At 40.2% G+C, this 23,544-nt stretch overlaps 1 protein-coding gene across 5 annotated transcripts in view; it reads right to left on the bottom strand.

The window, feature by feature from the left end:
• UTRN (utrophin) overlaps positions 1-23,544 on the bottom strand; it is a 316,563-nt gene that overhangs the window by 225,095 nt on the left and 67,924 nt on the right. For 3 of the 5 annotated variants that reach the window (XM_053382087.1, XM_053382090.1, XM_053382092.1), the window contains exons 17-28: positions 22,810-22,933; positions 21,232-21,319; positions 19,257-19,498; positions 18,948-19,128; positions 15,381-15,529; positions 13,800-14,012; positions 9,557-9,670; positions 7,396-7,542; positions 5,523-5,693; positions 4,116-4,295; positions 2,993-3,127; positions 283-432 (exon numbers count right to left, since the gene is read on the bottom strand). In XM_053382087.1, coding sequence (XP_053238062.1) covers positions 283-432; positions 2,993-3,127; positions 4,116-4,295; positions 5,523-5,693; positions 7,396-7,542; positions 9,557-9,670; positions 13,800-14,012; positions 15,381-15,529; positions 18,948-19,128; positions 19,257-19,498; positions 21,232-21,319; positions 22,810-22,933 — 1,894 coding nt within the window. The remainder of the gene's footprint in view (positions 1-282; positions 433-2,992; positions 3,128-4,115; positions 4,296-5,522; positions 5,694-7,395; positions 7,543-9,556; positions 9,671-13,799; positions 14,013-15,380; positions 15,530-18,947; positions 19,129-19,256; positions 19,499-21,231; positions 21,320-22,809; positions 22,934-23,544) is intronic. The other 2 variants (XM_053382088.1, XM_053382091.1) reach the window with 1 other exon arrangement.

The raw sequence follows: 23,544 nt of genomic DNA, 5'->3' as shown, positions 1-23,544 counted from the left end.
TGACCCACCAACCTAAATGCAGCCAACCAGTCTGAATGTTAGCTAATCAGGGGCTTAGTAAGGCTTCAATTTTTGCTGTGTGTCTGACAGCTGCCAAACACCTGGAAGGCCACAATGGATGATTTGTGCATTATTTGGCTTGGTGGGTAGCAAGTTGTACAGGTCTGATCTTGATACTAGGTGCCAAAGATTACTGTTACTATTTAAAGCTTTGTTACATACTGAGTATAGAGGCACTAGTGAAAACAAATTATCCATCTTACTAAAAATAGAAATTCTTACCACATGACTTAATTCTTCATAGCGGGCATTGAAAGCTTCCAATTTTTCACTGATGATTTCATCAAGGATCCCTCCATCAATCAACGTTTGGCCAAGTTCCCGAATTTGAGTCCGGTTATCAGTTGGATGGCGTAGGACAGATTCCAGTGACTAACAAGAATTGCGTTGTTAGTTTTTTTAAAAAAAAATGCATCACAACAATGCAACAAAAACTTGTATAGGTAACTCAAATCTTACATTTATTTTACTTGCACGATCACAGCTTTGGGTGGGGAATAAACAAACGGAGAGCAGAGGAAACCCGCTCTCAATTTATTTCCCAGCCCCAACCCATGCAAAGCTGCAGTCGCAGACTTACCTGACTTTGGGAAGGTAGTGCACTACCTTGTGCCTCCTCACCAAAACCCAGCACCTCGCTTACCAGCTTTGGGAAGGTGGTGGAAGGGGTCTGAGAGCCTGACAAAGCCCTTGCGCCTCCTTCCCAAAGCCAGGCAAGCATTTACATGTTTATGTGTGGACCCCAGAACCAAATCCTCACATAAAATGTGAGTTACCTGTATCTGAAAGCATGTGGAAACAATTATTTTAACCTGCCTGCCAAACACCAAACACATCTCATGGAAGTGCACTGAGTAGCTCCAGGACAACAACCAACAAGGTTCTGCTTCTTGTTGAAGCCAATCTGACCTGCAGCAATGATGGGACCTGAAGCAGATCCTCCTCAGCTGATCTCAAGCTATGGGGAGTTTCGCCCTGAAATATCCAGGACCCAATGCATTTAAGACAAAGTGAGAACTCATAATTTTGCCCAGAAACACACCTGTAACCTGTTATGTTGTCTGAGCACCACTGTTTGAACATCATGCTGATGCGCACCTGACAGCACTTGTTAACCTGTACCCTGCTAGGCCTGCAGAACCAGCAACTTTAGCAAACACACAGAAGAGCAGTCATGATGGATGTATATGTAGACGCCTGTCATTTCTGTGCAAGCAGCACTGAATGTTTTGCTAGATTTTGCTAACTGCTGTGTGAGACTGGCATCCTGGATGTTGCTAAGATTAAAAGGAAACATCACACTGTCAACATAATGTTACCTGCATGAAGAATACAATATCCATGGAGTCAAAACAAAGGTGGAAGCCAGTGCTGAAGTGCGTCAAAGGTGACTTAAGTGAAGAACTGCTGAAGAAGCAGGGGTCCCAGATGCACAATTCCCCTTCCCAGATAGATTATAGTCTTTGTCCTTCACTCATGTGGTTAAATTAATTGAAAAGATGGAAAACTCCCATCCTCTTGGCCCAGTTTCCAATCAACATAAAAAGTGTACGGAGAATCATTTTTGCTCCTTTTCACTGCTAGCTGCTACCTGCTGTCTAACTCTGCTTCACATGCTTTCACACAGCTGAAGCTCAAAAGATCCTGCTGTATCAGTCTGGATTTGTAACAATGAACTTTAGTCCAACCTGCTAGTATGCTTGGGAACTTAGAAAATCTGTTTCAAAATTAGAGGAAGTTAGGAGGAGTCCATATTAATTATTTGATTACTTTGTCAGTGCAATCACCAAGACTTGCATATACAATTTATATCACATTACTTTAAGCTGTGGTTCGAGGACCCGACCCCCGCAATGTGGAATGAATACGCAAGGACACGTGATATAAGGTTAATGGGCAAGAAAAGGCCACAACTTTATTGATTACAGCAGTGAAAAGGTATTGGCTTAGGCATTGGATGTCTAAAACAAGGGGGTTTATTCACCAGTAGGTGGAGCCTGTTGATGCTAATCCAACTATAGGCTCTCCCCTGATGTCACCGAGGGTCGTGCCATGGCCTCCCGCCAAGCAGGCATCGGACAGAGTACACGACCGCCAGATTCCTTTAACGGAATACCCAAAAATTGAGGCATAGGCGATGGCCACACCTAGCCCTTCGACACACCACAACACATTATTCCAATGCCTAACCTACCCACCAATACCACGAAAGTTGTGACGATTGCTAGGGGCGGAGCTCGGGCTCCCGCCCACAACCACCCCCCTCTCTTCCAGGGAGGAGAGTCTTTGCTTTATTTTCACGAACTTCATAATTATTTAAGTTACTTGGTTATCTTAAAATTGCATAACAACTTTAAGCTTTGTACACAAATAAGCCGATTGATTTGTTTCACTTGCAATCTTGAGCTTTTATCACTGATCATGCTTTACTCTTTGTCTCACTAGGTTGCTGCTGAGCAAGCCCTGATGGAGTGGATGCAATGAGCACTGGCGTATTGGACTGGCATACACTAGTGTTGATTGGATCCCCAAATTTGGCCAGTTGTAGTTTCCACACCATCTTTATGGACAGCCACTCATAAAGCACTTTGAAACTGTCTAATCTAGGTGTCACTGTGGCATGGATTACAGAGTTCAGGTCACTGTCCTCCAACTGGAAAAAGGTACACCAGTTAATTAAGGCAATTATTGAGATTTAAAGCACTTTTGGAAGAATTAACCCCAAAGGACATCTGTATCAATAAATAAAACCAAATATACAATAGCTTAACTATTATAAAGATTAGGTGGAACTGTTTATTCATTACCAATGCAATGATCATATGCTGTAACGTAGCAGAAAAAATATTGTTCTAATAAATAAATTAAAAGTCTATGTGCATTTTCTGCCTTTTCCTTGAACATACAGGAATTGATGGAATGCCTACCATACCTCAAGCGCTTCATTGACAGCATCCACTTTATCTGGCAAGTTTTCAGTGCTTTTCATCCTTTCCTCCAAAGTATTCAGCCAGGCTGTTTCTAGATCCAGATAGTGGAGCAGCTCAATCCAGCAAGACCAGACTTCCTGAAGGTGAAGGGATTTCATTAAGAAAACACAACTAAATTACATTTCAGAGACAAATCCCTATTCAATCTAGAGAGGCACCTATTTCTCAAGTTTCGATTGGCACTCTAAATAGAGTTAGTTGTCAACCAGCAAGACCTTCATTAACCTCTGCATACACTCCACAATTTTTTTAGCAACAAGGCCTGGCAAACCACTCTGCAGTATAGCATGTCCTATCCTGGCCCAAGTTTTACCACCTATCCCATCTTTTGCTACACCTAAATGCATACCGTTCCACTGGAAAGTGTGAGAGCTATGAGATAAACCAAGGGATCTTGCTCTGTACCAATACCCAAATCAATACAGTATAATCTCTCTAAATAAAATTTTGGCATGCTCTGTCAGCTTAGCAAATGAAGATACAAAGGTATATTCTGCCCATGTACAGTACACAGTCGCTTTGGAGATAGCCATGATTAAACCAACAAATCTCTAAGCATAGTTTTCCAATTTCATCCACACCAGGAAACCACGAATGTTCATTTTTGAATACAGTATGATATTAAACCATTCACTTGTTAAGGTGAGATATGATTTTCCAAAGCAAGCCAGTGTCTCCCTTTGGGACAACTAGAGCAAGCTTCCTCAAACTCAGCCCTCCAGATGTTTTTGACCTACAACTCCCATGATCCCTAGCTAGCGGGACCAGTGGTCAGGGCTGATGGGAACTGTAGTATCAAAACTTCTGGAGGGCTGAGGTTGAGGAAGCCTGAACTAAAGCATGTGTTGAGAAGTATTATCTGAAATGCTTTGCAGATGTACACATGGTCACATCTGACCTCAAGTATCATTTAATATAGAAATTATGGTCACATTAAATAAAAGTTTTCATGTTTTCAAGTTTTCTAGTTCTTCAGCTTTTCAATGATGTACTAGCATTTCCTATTGCCCAATATATCACAGACATATGAAACATTTCTGCTGAGGTTAGATTATTCAGCAATACCTCCAAAGTGTGGCATTTCCCCCGGATTCTGTTACAGAGTAGCTGGTAATTCTCCAATACAAGGTTAAGCTCAGTTGTTAAGTCCTGACCACCAGATGGCAGTTTAGCAGCTAACATCTTAATGTTGTCTTTCAGAATTTTCACCCGCACTTCTTTCTGTAGCACATCCTCTTTTGCTCTCTGCCCAAAGAAAGTGATTGCTGATCAAATGGTTACTGACAAAGACAATTACAATCTTAGTCTTTAGTATACAAATGGAAGTTTCTACTCATTCAATTTTTTTCAATATTTCATTATAGAAGCTGGCAGGAACAGAACCATTGTGCTCCATGAAGTTTCACTTGACGCTCTGTTGTATTATTTATCACATCATGCTGTCAAATGACATGATTTCTAACACAACAAAGACTCTTGTAGCACCTGAAATAATTTATTATTGCATGAGATTTCATAATGTGCAAAGACGTTTCTTTGAACATTATCTGTCTCTCATAGCCAGACTATTGCCATTTCAATTCATTAATATTTTTACCAAAACAGTGTTACAGAAATTGCAAAAACAACACTATAGAAAAATCCTTTACATTCATAACATTTTAAAGCATTTCAATAAAACATTTCCCAGGTGAGTAGCCACATAAAATATGTTTGTTAGGGTGGTCCTCCCATCTCATGTCTTATTTCCAATTCTGTCACAGAGCTGAAATACCAACATGACACTGCAATTAAAAATATCTGACAAAAAACTAGATCATGACACAAGTTTGGATGAAAGTGGTGGTGGCAGAAAAAGGGAAATGCACCTACTTACAGTGAATCCTATGCCTCCTCTCAGTTTGAGAGTGCAAAGTTCCCTCATCAAATATGCTAACTCTGTATTCAGTTCTGCACTCTGAAAACATATAGCTTCAACCCCTTCTGTCCCTCATCCCGCTACATAGCAAGATCTACAACTTCTGCTTCTGCCAGCCCCTGAAACTCCAGCAATAGTCCAAGACCATTAGGCCAAGATAAGCAAATAGTGCCAGACCAAGTAAGATCCACTTCTCACAATTACATAGGATCTCCTCCACCACTACTGATTAGTTCCAGTATTTCATAATTCATATCCCGTTCTCCCTTCCAAAAAAGGTTTAGACGCAGAGGTTCACAGTTCATTTTTTCATTTTGTTTCATTTTTACAAAGCCTTATAAAAGATCATTTCCTGAAACCTAAGCTACTTTCCAACATCACACCACACCCATTTCTATTATTCACTCGGGGTTTTCTACAGCTAACATTTTTTTAAAAGTAAATTCAAAAACTCATAAAAGCAATTCAAAAAAGCAATTTCTTGTTTAATAATGGATAATTTGCACATAAACTTAGAGACCCACATAACCTTTCGCACAATCACGTTTTCTCACCTTCATTTCATCCACAGCATTTTCCAGCTCATCTGGACTCTTGTATTCAAAATCTCTCTCCAAATATTCTTCTTCGGCCTGAGTCATCCATTCTTGCATCTCTGTCAAATCTTTTTTGAGGTTTACAGCTTTTTCTTGACTTTCAGATAATTGATTTTTCTGGCTAATGATCTAGCAGTTCAACCAAAAACACACAGAGAGGTAAAAGCTATCTGCATCATTTGAAGAGAGTCTCAGCACTGATTCAATGTAAAGTATAAATATCAGAGGACTGAAAGTTTCAGCAGCTCACTTCTAAAGTAATTATTGCATTATAAAATATCTGGCAAATACTGTTGCTATGGTTACAAAAAAAGATCTTTCATCACAGCTTACTAGAACTGACAGATGTAATAGAATACTATTCTGCTTATTTTTAGCTATAGAATGTTTGCTATAGTTTTAAGTTCTATAATAACAAATCCATGGTTGAACATCCCTAGGATATGGATCATTCAAACAGGATGTTTATTGGAGTGAATCAACACCACAATTTACTGTTACATGTGCTTAGGTTTCTGTTACTTCAGGCAAACACACACATTATACACATATTAAATGGACAGGAGGTTCCAATGCAAATCTTATCCAGAATAAATATGTGCCCACTGGTACTGCCTAGACTGAAGGATGCCAAGCACTAGTTGAAATGTCTGGCCTTTTAAGGGATGGCTTCCTAAAATATAATAAAAAGAGGAGTAAGAAATACCTATCTGGGTAAATTAAACTTCAGATTCCACAGACACAATTTAAATTGGGGCAGTATTGTCTAACGGGGCAAGAAATAAAATGAGCATTCAACCAGCACAAGCAGCAGACCTGATCTGTCATTTTTTTGCTAGTCACAAACTCCTTTTTTTTTCTTTTGGTCTGGCAGAAAACATGGGCAGGCAAGACCTAAAAGGTCTCAGTGGCTGGAAAAGACGACACTGATTTATTAGATAGCAAAAAAGGCAGTCTAGCTGAAACATTATGCTGTACAAAGTTACAAACAAGATGATTTACTTCAGTGTTTATTGATCCCATGGACCTCAAGCATTTGTCCAGCAGCAAAGCCAAGAAGAGAAAGGATATAAAATAGTTCTTTTAGAAAGATGAATCCCACCCCCACCCCCACCACTAAGGAAGTTTACTGTGAAGGAAGTCTTGGGTCTGTGGCCACAAATACCCTACCCAGAGAGGCCTTGCCAAGCCATTTCATTACTATTTGTCAAAAGATAACTTGCCTATTGTGCCTTTGGAAATGGTCAGTGGTGTTTGGCATTCTGTTACATAATATAATGCTTACAGTGCTGAATGCATACATTATAAGCAACAATTACAATAATCCTGGAAGATAAATCACTATTCTTATCCCATGTGGTGGTGTTGAGGCCAAGGGGCAGAATGACTTGCTAGGTCTACCTAAAGTTCATATCTAAGATGAGATTTGAACAGGGTGTCATTCCAGATCACAGCTTGCACTCTAAGCTTCCTTTGCTAAACCAGTAGTAGACAGCAGTCTCATGGTTTCACTGCCAAACAGTTAACAGAGTTTCAATGTTTTAGGATGGACTGTTGCCTGTTAATGTTTATTAACTTATCTAAGTACACTTATATCCTGCATCTCTTCCATAATGGAGCTCAAGGCAGCACTTTTGAGATTCTCAGATGATCTCTCATCCAGGCACTGATCAGACCCAGACATTGTGTTTTAATATACATGTTAAATATATTATTTATATGGCTACCAAGTCTGTTATTTCAATGTATACAAGAAAGCTAATACAGTACTATGAATACAAAGTGACGGACAAGACAATGCAAATAAAGAGTAATGCTGTCAGTAACTAACCTGCTTGCTGAGTCTCTCCCATTGTGACTGGACATCTGTCAGCTTAGATTTCACCCAGGCATTAACTGGCTGGCCTCTTAAAGCAGAGTCTATTTCTTTCATCTCCTTTAAGGACAACTCAGTCTTCTCCATTTCAGTAACAAACAGCTGATCACAAGAGAGAAAACACTTTAACAACCACTTTTCAGGATGCAGGCAGAAATGTTGTCCATTTCCGAAGGCATCGTACAAATATTTCTGATTCTATTTTTTATAACTCCTAAATTACTCCACATGCAAAATTATTTTAAAATAAATATCCAGTTGCATACTTTCATCTGAGTCTGAAAATGGATCCAATCCAGAGAGCTTCTTCAGGTGTGTGAGGGTTTGTATTCAACTACAGAGAATTCTTTTCTCTGAATAGCTTTGAGCAGCTGCTGCCCACACACAAATATTACATTACAAATGGCTTGTGAAAATCTCAACTTGCAAAGAAAATGTGTGTCATATATTATGATGGGCTGTTGATGTCATGGAGTTTCCTGAGCAGTTATCTGGATTTTGGCCATTGTCTCTTTCTATTCAGGAATGGTCTCACAGTCAAGACTCAAAAGGGTATCAAGGGTACTCTGGCTCTGTCCCCACTACCTATAGTGATAAATTCAGTCAACTAAAAACCTTACAGCTACTAGGCTGGTTAATATGCAAAGAACTGTGCAACAGTCCCTGTGCCCAAAAGAGGCTTCTTTGATCTTATGCTTCTTGAATAGCAGCCCCGTATGCCAGATGGCAACCCACTTTTGGAAGCAAGTAAACGCTAAATAAGCTTGGAATATGTGGGTCTGGTCTTCTATTCAATAGGAGGATATGATCAAATATCATGACAGGCACACCCAAGCACATAGGTAAGGCAGATTTTTGGAAGCCAGTTATAATGGCTGCAATCATATACTATGGAGGATACTAACCTCACACTTCGATTTAACCGTAGTGAAATACCTCTATATTTTAGGGAAAGTGTGCCCGTATTTTTGTGTTTTTGAATGCATGGTGCAATTCAAATAATCTCAGCACAATTGCACTTTTCTCCCAATCCCCCTATGACCAATGTTGTTTTTATTTTGTTTTTATTCCAACAGTATCTCCACATGGGCAAAGCTCCAGCTAATTTATAGGCTACTCTAAAGACTTCATCATCAGATCTTGCAGGATTACACACTACCTATCTCTCTGTTAGAAATCTTCATTTAAAAAAGAAGAAGTGAGACATTTCTAGTATTTCTCATATTGTAATACTGAACAGACTGGTCCCATCACCTCCTGGCAAATAGAAGGGGAAGAAATGGAGGCAGTAAGAGATTTTACTTTCTTGGGCTCCATGATCACTGCAGATGGTGACAGCAGTCACGAAATTAAAAGACGCCTGCTTCTTGGGAGAAAAGCAATGACAAACCTAGACAGCATCTTAAAAAGTAGAGACATCACCTTGCCAACAAAGGTCCGTATAGTTAAAGCTATGGTTTTCCCAGTAGTGATGTATGGAAGTGAGAGCTGGACCATAAAGAAGGCTGATCGCCGAAGAATTGATGCTTTTGAATTATGGTGCTGGAGGAGACTCTTGAGAGTCCCATGGACCGCAAGAAGATCAAACCTCTCCATTCTTAAGGAAATCAGCCCTGAGTGCTCACTGGAAGGACAGATTGTGAAGCTGAGGCTCCAATACTTTGGCCACCTCATGAGAAGAGAAGACTCCCTGGAAAAGACCCTGATGTTGGGAAAGATGGAGGGCACAAGGAGAAGGGGACGACAGAGGATGAGATGGTTGGATGGTGTTCTTGAAGCTACCAGCATGAGTTTGATCAAACTGCGGGAGGCAGTGGAGGACAGAAGTGCCTGGCGTGCTCTGGTCCATGGGGTCACGAAGAGTCGAACACGACTAAACGACTAAACAACAACAACAAATACTGAACAGGCTGTCAAATTTTTAAAACGAGGTTCCACAACTGCATTTTAGTACCATGGTATCAGGGAACAAAGGAATGCAAAACACACTTTTGTGTTGCTTTATCCTTTTTTTGAGAGAGAGAGGTTTTTATGAAATGCACTATATAATGCTTTGAAGTAGCCAAAGAATAATGGAGGTAAATAAGCAACTCTGTTCTACATTAGCAGGGCTTACCATGCATTGATCAAGCTGTCTCTGAAGGCCTTCAGGATCCCTTTGGATCGCTTGCTCTTTCATTAAGAAGTCTTTTACACCATCCAGCCACTTCTGAACCAGTTTTGAATCCGTCTGAACAGAACATAAAAAAGTTAAGAAATGTAATTAACTGTTTTAACCTATTTGTCTTCCAGATTGGAAAACTCCAAATACAATAGTAATCCCCACTTGCTTATTTTTCCCCCCATTGCCAGGCTCATGTAAAGATTTGCTAACCAAAAACCCAATTATAGACTAACTAATAATCCAAATTCTGGACAAATGGCCCCAACACTGGAGGAAGAGAAATAAAAACACACAAAGAAGCTTGGCAGATCAGAGCAAAGGCCCATCTAGTGCAGCATCCTTTTCTCATAGCGATCAACCAGATGCCTATGAAAGTCCACAAGCAGGACCTGAGAGCAACATTGCTCCCCCCAATCTGTGATTTCTAGCAACTGGCACTCAGAAGCATACTGACTCCGTTAAGTGGGGGTAAAACATAGCAGCTCACTCAAATCTTCTGTACCAGCATAGAACATGGGTTTGAAGGGTTTGTGGCATTTTGAAAACAGAGCAATAAGGAACTGGCTTGTGAGATAAAAGCATAATTTCATACTGTCTGCAAAATCTGAGTTGTAAACATAGCTCCTTCTGGCATGAACACAGACTTTGCTTGCAGAAGCACAAAATTGGTAGATTGCCTCCTCCCCCTTCTGTCAGCAGGATCCTTCGCTGAATCAAAAACCTTCCATTGACAGAATTTTTGTTCACAGGAGGTGAAATTAGGATCCAACCCAATAATTACATTTCACCACAACTGCCAACAGCAGCAATAATGCACTATTAATGGAATGGTGCTTTGAGAAGTACAACAAAAAAGAGAACTCACTGCCCCAAGAGCCTAACACTTCATACAAAAGATGAGCTTTGAAATTTCAGTGATATGAAAGAGGCATGGTGTCATGGTATTCTTATAAGGAGTTCCAGAGAAGGGAGACATGACAAAGTAATTTTAGTGCAGGGTGGTTGAACACACAGCCCAAGAGCTGCATGTGGCCCTTGGGGCCCCTTTTTGGTGGCCCTCAGCAACATTTCATGCCTCCTCTGCAGCCCTTGCGCTGCCTTTCCAATGTCGGCACTGGGCTTTGAGAAAGAGGTGTGAGGACAGGGTCCTAGAGTCCTGCTGCCTCCTTCCCAAAACCTAGTTAGCATTTTCCCAGCTTTGGGAAGGAGGTGGGAGAACTCTAGGACTCTGACAGAATGTTGTGCCTCCTTCCCAAAGCCAGGTACCTCACCTATCCAGCTTTGGGAGGACAGCCCCAGGTCTGGGGGCCGTCAAATTTTGACCTTGCCTTCCCCCTTCTACAAGACAAGACACTGAGGAGCCCAAGGGTTCAATGTCAAATTACTGTTGCGGCACACTTGGTATGGAAATACAAGTGGGCACAAAAGGAAGCAGAGAGGTTGGTACCAAAGAAAATAGAGATGGCAGGGACTCTGACCAGAATATAGACATTTGGATAGGTGATGCCACTGTGAATGGATATAGAATAAAAGGAGGGATAGGTTCAATATGTCTGAGACCAAACATGAGTTTAATGAAGAACTCAATGAGAAACGCATATGCACAAATACAGGACTGGATAAAGGTGGAAGCTCTAAGGTAGAGAGCTGGGCAGCATCATATAGGAAATACTGAAATCCATGTGATTTGAGGTGACCACAGAAACCAAGAATGCAGGGAAACAGAAGACAAGGGGAGTCCAAACATCCCTGAGGGTGTACAAGGGAGAAAGTTAAGAGAGCGCAAATCCCTGAAAGAGTAGGAAAAGAAACAGTTGAGAGCAGGTATGGGTTTAGGTTGTCAAGGGAATAAAGTAGAAAAGAGGACAGTCAACTGTATCAAAAGGCAACAAAGAAGTCAAGAAGGATGTGAACAGGCTAGAGAGCCTTGAATTCAGCAGAGTTGGGTTGGGAATTAAATACTGTTCTATTTTAGATCAACTATATGATCAGCCTCAGTGGTTTTAGAAATATCTCTACCAGAATTCAGTTATGCTTCTCATTTTTATTCTTTGCTGATTGTGCATATATATTGCCATCTTAAAGGATACTTGTTCTAGGTATTCATCAAAGTACCTATTGTGCTCTGCATCTTGATACAGAGGGATAATTTATGTCCAGATTCTTGGCATTTTCTGTTCTACCTCCAGCTTCTGGCATTTTTTCAGCTGACTTGATTTGCTTGTGAAGAAAAGTTTCCAAAACAGGGAGCACACACAGTAGTTCCAAGGGTATTCACTACAGGCCAATAGAGATACACTCTAGCCTGTCGAACTGAGCAGTAAATATTCTTCAGCCAAAATACTATTTATATATTGCCTAACATTGACAAGGCATTTTATGTACCTAAAGCAGACATCTTATGGCCAAGGATTTCTCATGATCCCTTTGATCATTTTCCCTCCTGACTTCTAGCTGCCACAGCTCCACTGTCATTATCCCTCCTCTCCACTATAGTGAACCCAACCTTCTCCTTTAGCTCCAACAGAGTCACTATGTCCCCCTGTCCCCCAACCTCCAAAAATGATTTCTTGCCCCATCTGCACCTATTAATACCATCAGATATCTATGGAGCAACTTGCCTTTAGTCTCCCAAAACAATGGTGGTGCTGATGCTGGGTTCCCCTGCCCACAGTGGGTCACCCTGACAGGTGAGTGGGTGCCAGTCACTGTTCAAATCATTTGATGTCATTATGATGTCAGATGACACACAACTTGAATTCAAATAGTGCTACAAAGGAAAATTCAAGCCCACCAAGTAAGCCTTGAAGTCAGCACCACTCAGCTGATTGGTGCTGACATCAAGCTCTCTTTTTGGTAGTGGTCATTTGCACCAGTGATTCTTGATGAGGTTTCAGTGGACCTGAATTCTGAGTCTATCAGTTGATCTGTGCAGACTTTGAGCCCTACTTTTGGCAGGGGTCATCTGTAAGAGGAAGCTCTATTGAGAACTCCCTAGTGCAGCAAATTCCAGCAGGCTTGAAGTAGCATCTGTTAGAACATCAAGCTCTGCTTTCAGCACGGGTTGGCGGTGCAAGAGAGTTTTCAATGGATATCTCTGTTCCAATGTCATCCCAATGGGCTCGACTGGCTGGCAGTCAACCTCCCTTGACAAGGAACAATCAAGAGTATGCTGGCAGGCACATCTCTGTCTGCCCCACACTTGATGTCAGATATGACATGAGGAGTGGGAGAGGCGGGCATGATTTTGAGGAAGCGGCCTTGCAGACCAAACTGGGATCTGTGCCAGGCCTAATCAGGCCTGTGTGCCAGAGGTTCTCCATGTCCATCATAAAACATGCCACTTCCTTTTGCTGTCCTGACATTCCTCAATTTTTGCTTCTGGCCCCATGTAACTTGTCTTCCATCTCCCTCACCAAAACCACTATTTTCGCATTACAAAACCTAAAGGTACTGATTTCATTCCTTCCCCCCTGACCTTTCTACTTTGATTAATACTTCATTAGATCCTTCTTTTGATACTCATCTATTTGTATACTTTCCATATCCACTGACATCACCAACATCCACCCAGCTGACCAGGCACAAAGCTTTGGCTTTATCTGATTCCCCCCTGCCCATTGCTTTGTACATTCAGTCTGTTGCCAAGCATTGCTCTAATGAGTGAACAATGTGAAAATGCAGCCCTTCCTTTCTGGTCCATTTGTTCTTTCATTACAACAATGTGAAAATATAGCCCTTGCTCTCTGGCTCACGCTCAAATCTAGCCCACTATTCACCTCTCTTGTTAATCTGACCATGTGGCACATCCGTCCTTCAGAAGACAGATTATGCTCATAAATATTTCGAAGAAAACAAACCAGAATAAGGTAACAAGTCAAGGTCCATTTTTGGCAATTACCAAAAATTCTACAAATTAGCATTAACATTAACTTTGGCATGAGTCAAGGCAAGTATTTATTTTCCTGTTCTAAAGCTGCTAACATCTTGTGGTTTAGTTCAGAATATTGTGGGCTCAGACAACATTTCCCATAATCAAAAGGCATAAACCCTGTGATCCCAACCCCCTTCAAAGGGGAACTTCCAAAAGAGTTTGGATTCATTTTCTCCTAGATTTACTTTGATGTCCTAATTTGGTGGTATTCTGTCCTCTTAGCAGGATGACTGACCCACACAATCGTGGTCATATATTTACCTCAAATATTCTCAATTTGGAAATAATTTCTTCCAGTAGGTGAACGTCTTTAGAAACCTTCATATTTAACTTGTCCCTGTATCCCTGCAAACACTTGAATTCTTGCTTGTAGAGCTTTGATTTTTCAGAAGAAATATGCTTCTCTAAGACTTGTGTGTCTGCAGCAAGTTTATCAACCACACTTTTCTGATTTTCCAGAGTTTCACAGATTGTCTGCAGGGAAAGGATTAAACAGAAATACATTTCACTTTTGCATATAGCAGCAATTCCATGTTCTGTGTAAAATATATCATCTTTAACTGTACATATTACAACACTACAAAGAAAATATAGCAATGGATGTGGCCTTTGTGTCACCCAACAATATTTTCTCATGCCAAAATGGGATTTGTGTCAATATAATTTCCAGAGCCACAAGGATTCCCCCCCCCATGTGAATTCATTCAAAAGTTCTGATTTTTCTGTTGATACTTTAGGACAACAGTACATAAAATGAGGCTCCTAGGACACGCCCCAGCCATCTCCAGCTTGCATGTCCAGCTGCTTCTATTACAACTCACAGGATAATTGTTCTAGAGAAAAGTGAGGCAAAAGGTTTTCTGAGACAAATCTATGGGTGGTGAACCCGTTATGCCCCACCCCCAACCAAAAAACATGGCAGCAGTGGGGAAGAAATCCATAAACAGCTCTGAAATTGCACAAATATCTACTGGAGAAAGGAAGCACAGAAAAAAGAAGCAAGCAGGCCGCAGTTCCCCACTCCTGCCTCTTACCAGCTGGCACAGCATATCAATTGGCATGGCAAAGAAGAAATTGGCCCTCATCCCTCTCCTCCTGCAGCAAGGCATGATTTGCAGCCCTAATTCCCTACCATTGCATCCAACTGGCCAGCAATACATATTGAAGGGTGGGGTGAGCAAAAAGGATCAAACCTCCTTCTTTAGGCAGATACGCATGATTTGTAACCCAGGGAATGGGTTACAATCCATCAAGTTTGAAAACTTTGGTGTCAGGAAGGTATTTCAGCTGGCTACCCATGTGGGTCTCCCTGAGTAGCTAATATGGGTGGAGTGGCGTATTAGAATCATTTCCTCCACACTGATCTTTGTAAATGCATGTATGCGATACTATTTTAGGAAAGTTGTGTCCAGTTTTGTGGAACCTATTGTTGTCTAGTTCTTTCTTTCCCTCCCATATGCTCTGCAAGGACATGGAAGGTCTGATTGACTGCTAGGCAAAACAGCTTAGCTAACACTCACTATTTTGCCTGAAACTATGGAAAAGGAAGCATGCATATTTTGAATGCATCACTCACATTAGGCCTGTGTTTTTCATACATCCACAACTATTTATACAACACAACACATGTTGCTTGTCACACCTATCTTACTGAGTAGCAGTTTTCACATATAAGCCTGTCAAAACTGTGGTAGAAGTCTAATTATTCTCCGCACCCACCCCCAATGGTACACACCAATGTTAGTCAGCTTAATTTAAAATGCAATGGCATAAAAAAGCCAAGCTGACTATATACAGCTGCGTCTGAGTTTAAATTTGCTGAAGTGAAAAAATGGAACATACCTTTGTCTGCTGCAAGGCTCTCTCAACTTTACTAAAGTCATTCACTGTATTCATGACAGATTGTGCCTTGCTTTCCAAATCATTCAGCTCACCCTTCAGTTTTTTCAAAGCATCCAAATAGTCCTTAGAAGGCTGGCTTTCCAATTCTACTTTCAAAATAAAAACGTAATGGATATGAATATTTTTTATTTATTTTTTAAAAAGCCATACAGGGCAATTCAACATTCAGTCAGCAGAAGCATTTCAGCTTGCCCCAAAGAATGATATCCTCTCTCCTCCCACCAAATACTGTTCTTGGGGCTCTCCAAACCACCAGAGCTGATTTGTGAGGGGAAAGAGCACCTCACTAACACACCAGAGTTGTGTTGGCTGTGTTCAGGAGTAAAAGCAAGCCAAAAAATCTTGGCTTAAAACACAATATTGTGTTTGAGATGTATGCAGGTGCACACAGTCCAATTTGGGCCACTTTGCTTCTCTCTTCATGTGACCTGGTTAAAAAAAACCTCAAGAAGGGGTTAGCTTAAGATTATGTCTGAATCAGGCATTGTGATTTGTTAGGATTGTGATTTGTTTCTCCCTAACAAGTTAAGATCACTAGTCAGTCTTAACGGTTTGTTTCTGACGTATGAACCCTAGCTCATTAGGGGAAAACAAGCAACAATCCCAAAACCTGGGCATAACACTAAACTATCACCTTCCTGGTTTATCTGCTTGCATAAAGCGAGGCCACAGCAGGAGTGATTGGGCTGCTTGCACCAGCACATACACCTTATGATTAATCAAGTCAGATTCTTGGGTTTATTGCTACATGTGAACATGGCCACCATATCATTTTTGCCTTATTTAAAATAAAAGTTCTCCTCTTGACTGCATATGTGGGGTTGGCAGAGGTTCATCTAATGGAAATTATGCTGCAAAACAGGACAGAGACCCAACTCCCCTAGAAATGTTGCAAGGAACACTGCCAGTTGTACATGGAAGCCACTGAACATTTGGCTGGATGTGCTGCTTAAGTCACATCTATAATTACCACAAGAGTGACTTCGGATACTGATAATCCCTTCTTTTTATGAGGGAAGGCTTACACATTTGAGGATTCTTAGTTTAGAAAAATGACAATTAAAGGGACACATCATATAGGCTTATAAAAATATCCATGCTGTGGAGTAAGAGATAGAATTGTCATCTGTCTCTCACAGACTCAAGAGTCATCCAGTTGAATTGACACAAAGCAGATACAGGATATACAAAATAACCTACTTCTCTGCACAATGCAAAGTTAATTTATGGAATTCAGTTCACTGCCACAAGATGCTATATCCATAGCTCAGGTGGCTGGGAAATGGCTTTAGGGAAATTCACAGAGAAGTGTTGCACAAATGGCTATTAGTCATGATAGCTATATAGAATCTCCATGTTCAGAGGCGATAAATACTCAAGAACTCCATTTGCAAAAGTGGGTTGACCCAGCAGGGCCCTTATTATTATATATCAAGCATTAATCTTTTTGTCCTAAACCTCAATTGCCCTCCTGAATGTTTCTCTTTTATTCCATCAAATGCTGCAGGCTATAGCATTTACCTCAAGCATATTTTGACCTACATGTTCTGAACCAAGAAACTCCTACAATACTGTAAAAGCTCAGGTTATGCAGGAAACCAAAAGAAGAAAGCAAGGATATATTTATGATTATAAGAATCAATCACACTATCCAGTAAGTTTACTCTTTTTTTGGAAATTCTGGAGAAACATGATAAAAACATCAAGGTTAGTTTGAATAATGACAGTTTTCCTTTATATTAAACTACATATCTTTAAATCCCTAATTATGGAGTACAGCACTATGGTTAAGTTAAAAAAAAAATTAAAAAAAAGCTTAAGGCAGCAATTGATAAATAATTGATTTTGCATTGTATTTCTGTGTTTGAAAACTGAAGGACAATGGTACAACACTGCACTTCTGAACTAACGCTATGTTAAATAATAATATTTATATACCGTATTTTTTGCACCATAACACTCACTTTTTTCCTCCTAAAAAGTAAGGGGAAATGTCTGTGCGTGTTATGGAGGGAATGCTTACTGGTGGCATGCCTACGGATTTTCCTCCTCTAAAAACTATGTGCGTGTTATGGTCGGGTGCGTGTTATAGAGCGAAAAATACGGTAATTCTTTTTGCTACTGCATTTCTCTGTTGAGGTGCTTCGGTTAAAAAATAAAAAAAGAACCAAATTATTATTCACCACAATATGGATGAAACTGTAATCCCTTTATTGGAGACCGGGAACAGAGCATTAATAGCCTGGCAGAAGCATAACTTGGCAGGAATAGACCAAAGGAGTTCACAAACTATTCTGCCACAATAGTACCTAAGCACATTTTTCTTAAAATACTATGGAATCTTCATTTTTCTCCATTACAAATATACAGTTATTACCTTGTGGACATAAAATCAAAACTGCATAAAAAATTAAACATCAAACTGACACCAGTTGCCTGTGTATTAATCTGTTAAAAATTTGCTATGCATCCTTAACACACCATGAAGTTCACTTTTCAAGTTTGAAAGAAAGCTATCAGGCCTGGTGGGATAATAAATATAAAGAATCTAAACATTTCATTCCATCAGTGGAAAGAGCTTCTGTCAATGGAACTCTTCGTCATTTACAGAATGGAGCATTTGACTTCAGATCCAAATGTACAGAAATACAAAGGAGCACAGGCAAATACTAACTGCATGGAAAAGCTGGGACCTAAAGCAACATTAAGTAGTTGTGTAAGTTTACGTGTATTGAAATTTTGGTTTCACTGGAGTGTTACATTGACACTTACATTTTAAGCGTTTATTGATGATTTTAAGCAGTATTTTTTAAAGTATGGCATTCATTTAGTTGCCTGAAGCAAATATCTGATCTGGCAGGATATAAATTAAATTATCATAGCAGTAATTTCACTAAAGTCTTCCTGTCCAAGGACAATGAAAGAGAAGACAGTTCCTGTGTTTTTTACATACTGGATGGCTTCATACATTATACATAAAACTATGCGCTACTATTTTAGACAGTGATATTTAAATGTTCTCTACATAGACCCCCCCCCCAAATAGCATGAGACTGGTAAGCTGACCTTGAAATAAATAATGCTGAAAGATAAATTTGTCTCTTTAAAATGTCGTTAAGTTATATATGCAGAAACAGCATATACATCTTTTTTACATCTTTGTAGGCAATTCAGTGTTTTCCTGTTTTTCTCTGAACCACCTTCAAAATTAGTGGCATTTATAAATGACCTGCATCCAAAAAGTAGCAATCTAGGCATTGCTTTTATGAAGAAAATGATTTTGTTATATAGCAAGCAGAGAAAACAGTAATTGGGCTTATTCCTTTATGAGGAGCTAAAAAATCTATGCCATGCTTCCAGCGAGACTATATAATTTATACACATAATCTGTGGTGAACACAAAGCAGCAATTCTAAGGTTTTTGCTACAAGCAAAAAAATAGCAATATATTGTAAGCGGGTAAGTGTTTTTTTAAAAAACACATCCACATGTTAAATAAAAACACACCTTTCTTCACTTGCTGTGACAGACCCTCCAGTTTCTGTTGAGCAGACTTGAAGCGATCATTCAAAGACTTTATGTTTTCCTCAATAAAGTCGGGAGCACCCGGCTGGGATGCAAGGACCTTGCCCTGGGTTTTCAGCTGTTCAATCCAGGGACTCAGACTTAATAGGTCAGCGTGTTCCCTCTGTGAAAGTTAAGTATAAGCACACACGCACAAGCATTAACGTCATTTAAACAACACTGGGTTCCTACCACTGTAGGTTCAGTTTATAATTCCATTTTGTTTATGCATTTCACAATGAACAAATTTACCTGGCACAACTCCTTTAGAGTTGTTAAAGGTTGCTGTTGCAATGATGAAGCAGACTTTTCTTTCAGCCATAATTCTTTTTCACTCAAAGTCTTATCAAGCTCATCCATTTCCCTAAAATAAATGTTTACTTCATCCTGGCATTGCACTTTTCTTGCAACTTCTTCCAAGTGCCAGCCTGCCCTTTTCCACTCTGCCAACAGTTTCTCGAGGGCATTTGCCACATCTTCAGTAGGAAGCCCTTCTGAACAAGCAAAAGAAATAAAAACTGTTTTAATATGCAGTATTCACCAACACAACAATACATGCTTCTCTTATAAGCTTACTTAGATCAGGCTCAATAGTAACAATGGTTTCCTTGTCAATCACTTGCAAACTGTAACATATGGAATGATTTAAGTTCACCCGCATTCCATTTTTTAAATAAAAATTAAAAAATGCTTTTTTTTTACAACCATCACCTGACTATTCAGTTTCATTTTAATTGCACAAATCTTCCCCAGCTATCTAGTGAAAAGAAGCATCTCACTAGGAATTCAGTAGTTCATAACTGTGCCTTTTCATGGTAATAGGTATATATTGGTAGGCTAGACAAGAGAGGCAGAGCAGAATCCAAATACAGATGTAATTAACATATGATGAACCTGTTCAAGTATAGGTGCCTGCAGAATCTCCTCTTGTGTGCCAGCCCTAAGTAAGCTGCTCTGAGTACCTTAGAGTACCTTGCTTTGAGCACATGGGTGGATGAGCATGGCATAAGTCCAATAAATGAACATGCCAAGAAGCAAACAGGATGTAATATAAATATGTTCTTCTCCTGTCCCCTTCCACAGGAGATCTGGAGTATGACATCATCATCATTCTCCACCCATCTGGCTGGGTTTCCCCAGACACTATGGGCGGTTTACAGCTGTAATGGTTATATGGGGTTGCTCGTGCGTAAGTTGCTGCCACTCCTGGCTAGGTTGCCTGGTTAAACCTTTTTCTGACTGGACAGCCCTTCACTTCGTGGCTGTTTCAGTCGCTAGCAGAATCCGTCAGTGGGCGTTTCTTGAACTTCTTCCAGCAAAGAAGTTCTTTGACGCCAAGTCTACGCCTACTTTCCCTGCGCGGAAGTTTTCTGCGCAGGGTGGGTGTGGGTAGCGGAGGACCCGTGCTCTCCCTGCTGGTCTCCGGCGAGGAGTCCTGGAGCCCCCTCGCCGATTCCCCCATCTGCCCCCCTTTATCCCTGGTGTTACGCTGATTTCCTTCCCCAGCCGATGAGCTCCCTCTCTCCCTGCTGGTCCTTTCTCCAGCATCGCTTGGGAGACTTGCCTCCACCTCTGGCTCCGATGTCAGTTCCCTGACAACAGCATATATAAAACATAGTAAAATATCAAACATTAAAAACTTCCCAATACAGGGCTGCCTTCAGATGTCTTCTAAAAGTTATGTAGTTCTTTATCTCCTTGACATCTGAAGGGAGGGCGTTCCACAGGGAGGGCGGCATTACTGAGAAATGGGCCTTTTCAGTGGCAGTTTCCTGCTTGTGGAATGCTCTCCCCAGAGAGGGCTCGCCTAACACTACCTTTGCCTAGTTTTAGGCACCGGGCAATTTTTTTTTTTCTACCTGGGCTTTTGGCTCTTGATCTGGATGATTTTTAAAGTATTTCTGGCCTCTTTTGGTGGGGCAGGATATGACAGACCTGTCTTTTGTTTGTATAGATGTCATTTCCATGAATAAAGTGACTTAACAATAGTAATAGTCTGGAATTAAGATGGACTATAATCAAGTTATCTTAATAAGAAATCAATGGTTTCAATTCACTAACACTAGAATGTCTTTTGAGGTCTTGTAGCTTTCAGTGAAGGAGAAACTGGTGCTTTCATAAATTTCAGTTATTGCAGTTCTGGTGTTTTTTGTAGCTTCTGGAAACTCCAAGTTTTGACAAGAGCAAGTAATGCAAAGTACTCACATCATGCTATTATTATGATTACCTTTTCTCATTTGGTCCATCAGATTTTCTCCAACCTGGTTCAGTTCATTCAATGCTTTCTTTTTTTCAGTCCTTTCTTTTTCTATTGCCTGTTAATAAAAAAATAATTTCAACACTGAAAGTAAAAACCTATCTGTTAAAAAAGTAACTGGTTTGGCCCCATAAATTGCCTAGATATGAGTCCACCTAGGAGCCTTCTGTGAGCTTCTAATCCAGTCTTCAAAAGGGTGGAAAGTAAGGGTAATTTATAGTAAAATAACAAATTAATGCAGTAGTTCTATGCATAATTACCTGCAAGTATCATTCAACAGATACTTATTTATGATTAGGCACGTATAGAACACATTCGATGGGATGAGAATGCTTTAAAGTCAATAGTAACCTATTTTGAAATATTTTCCATAAACATGTTAACATTTCTCTCTATAAATAAATTAGAATGTTTAGGTATTATAGCTCTCCATAATCCTCACATCTTTTCTGGTATCCTCTTGGTCCTTTTGTCTCCATCCCCATTCTTTATTTATCGCTTTCTACACTTTAGTCCTCCAGATTAGATATTCAAAGAAAGCTTCTCTATCTCATTGGACCCATACTGCCGTACAGAGAAATCATGCTGGCACAGGCTTTAGATCAAGTCTTTGCAAAGTAACACGATACAGAACACGGACTGAAAGCTCTTCCGGTTCATGGAAAAAGAGTACATTAAGAAAGGCAAGTATCAAATCCACTTGCTGTGCCTTCTGAATAATGCTGAACATAAAAATTGTTGCAACAAGTAGCTTGACACTTCTCTGGCAGCATTCTAGTATGTAGCCTTTTACAAGGACATCTGTTATATTAAACTATAGAATTTAGCAATGATCCAGATAAGAGACATAAAGTTTTATCAAGGATTAAAGCAAACCAAAAAATATTTTTAAATTCTCAGGCACAATGCATTACAAGGCTTAAGGGGGGGGGGAGAAACTCCCCATGAGTCATACAATTTTATTCTGTCTGACAATGTGTGAAATCTATTTCATGTGGGATGTACTTTCAGGTTTCTCTGTGGTGGTGTAATTAATTAAGCTATTTAAAGTTAACTTACACAGGCATTAACAAGACTCCAATTATCTAACCCACAGAATACTTTGATCTCTGGTCTTCACAGGGTATGTGGAAAGGTTATTAGATGCCTCTCTGGGCTGAAATCAAGACTTTGCCATGGTTCTCAGTTTTACAGAAATATCAGGGGAGAATTCCTGCTGGGTCCATTTCTAAGAATAAATTGTCTTTAAAATGTGCTACAACTCACAATGTGCAGCTTCCTCTTCTAAAACGAAAATGGAAAATAGTATGAGGAGGGAAAAAGGAAAGGAAATGCCCATTAAAGCTCTAAGGATGTCCTGCCACAACTTCAACAGTATTGTTTATAACCAGTATAGAGGACTGAACCTTGGCCAAACTCTAAAGATTTTTAATAATGGAACTTAATCCACAGGAAGCTACCAGATCAGACTCTACCCCCAGCTGACAGCAAGCTTAAACTGACAAAATAACCTTTTCAGTGAAAATGCCTCCCCGTTTCTCACTTTACCTTCAGTTTCTCTTTCATGTCTGAAGTCTCTCTCATCTTCCTGTACTCTTTGATCTCTATGGCCTGAATGGCAGCTTTTGATTTCAAAATCCAGTTCAACAGCTCAGCAATTTCAGAATCAAGCCTAGTATAAGAGATTGAATAATATTTTCTTATATTTCTTCTCCATTCAGTCATCATCTTTTTTTCTTAAAATGCAACCCTCAGTCTACCCTGAAGTAACATGTTCATGCACATAAAATGTTTTCTAGCGTAGTCTTGAATGCTTGAAGAATCCTCAGATTTTACCAGATCGGCAATATGGCACTCGCCTGGCTTCCTGTGCCAAACTGTAGTGATCTCTAAGGAAAGAGGGGCAAAATAACTGTTGCTTCATGCACTCTCTATCACCTGTACCTAGAGTCAGACAGGCCTAGAGAGAGCAGATGCAGCAACTGCTACGATGACTTGCTGTGTTTCCCTGACCTAGAGCAAAATAGTGGACTGTGAATGGTTGCTGCACCTGCTCACTCACTTGCTGATTTTCTCTCAGCAGAAGAAATGAGCTGCAGTACTTTGAGACCAAAAGGAGCCACACACAGGGCAGCAGTGGAGAAGAGTGGGGAACAACAAACATTTACTGTACATGCGCTGAGCAGCCTACCCACCCAAATACCCACCCTTCTATCCTTATTTGCAAGACTGCAAATAATTTTTCATACAGAGTTCTAAATAGGACAAAAAAAAAACAGACAA

This window comes from Podarcis raffonei, chromosome 3 (genome assembly GCF_027172205.1).
Source record: "Podarcis raffonei isolate rPodRaf1 chromosome 3, rPodRaf1.pri, whole genome shotgun sequence".
Classification (NCBI taxonomy): Eukaryota; Metazoa; Chordata; class Lepidosauria; order Squamata; family Lacertidae; genus Podarcis; species Podarcis raffonei.
This window is presented reverse-complemented; position numbering and strand designations above follow the sequence as displayed.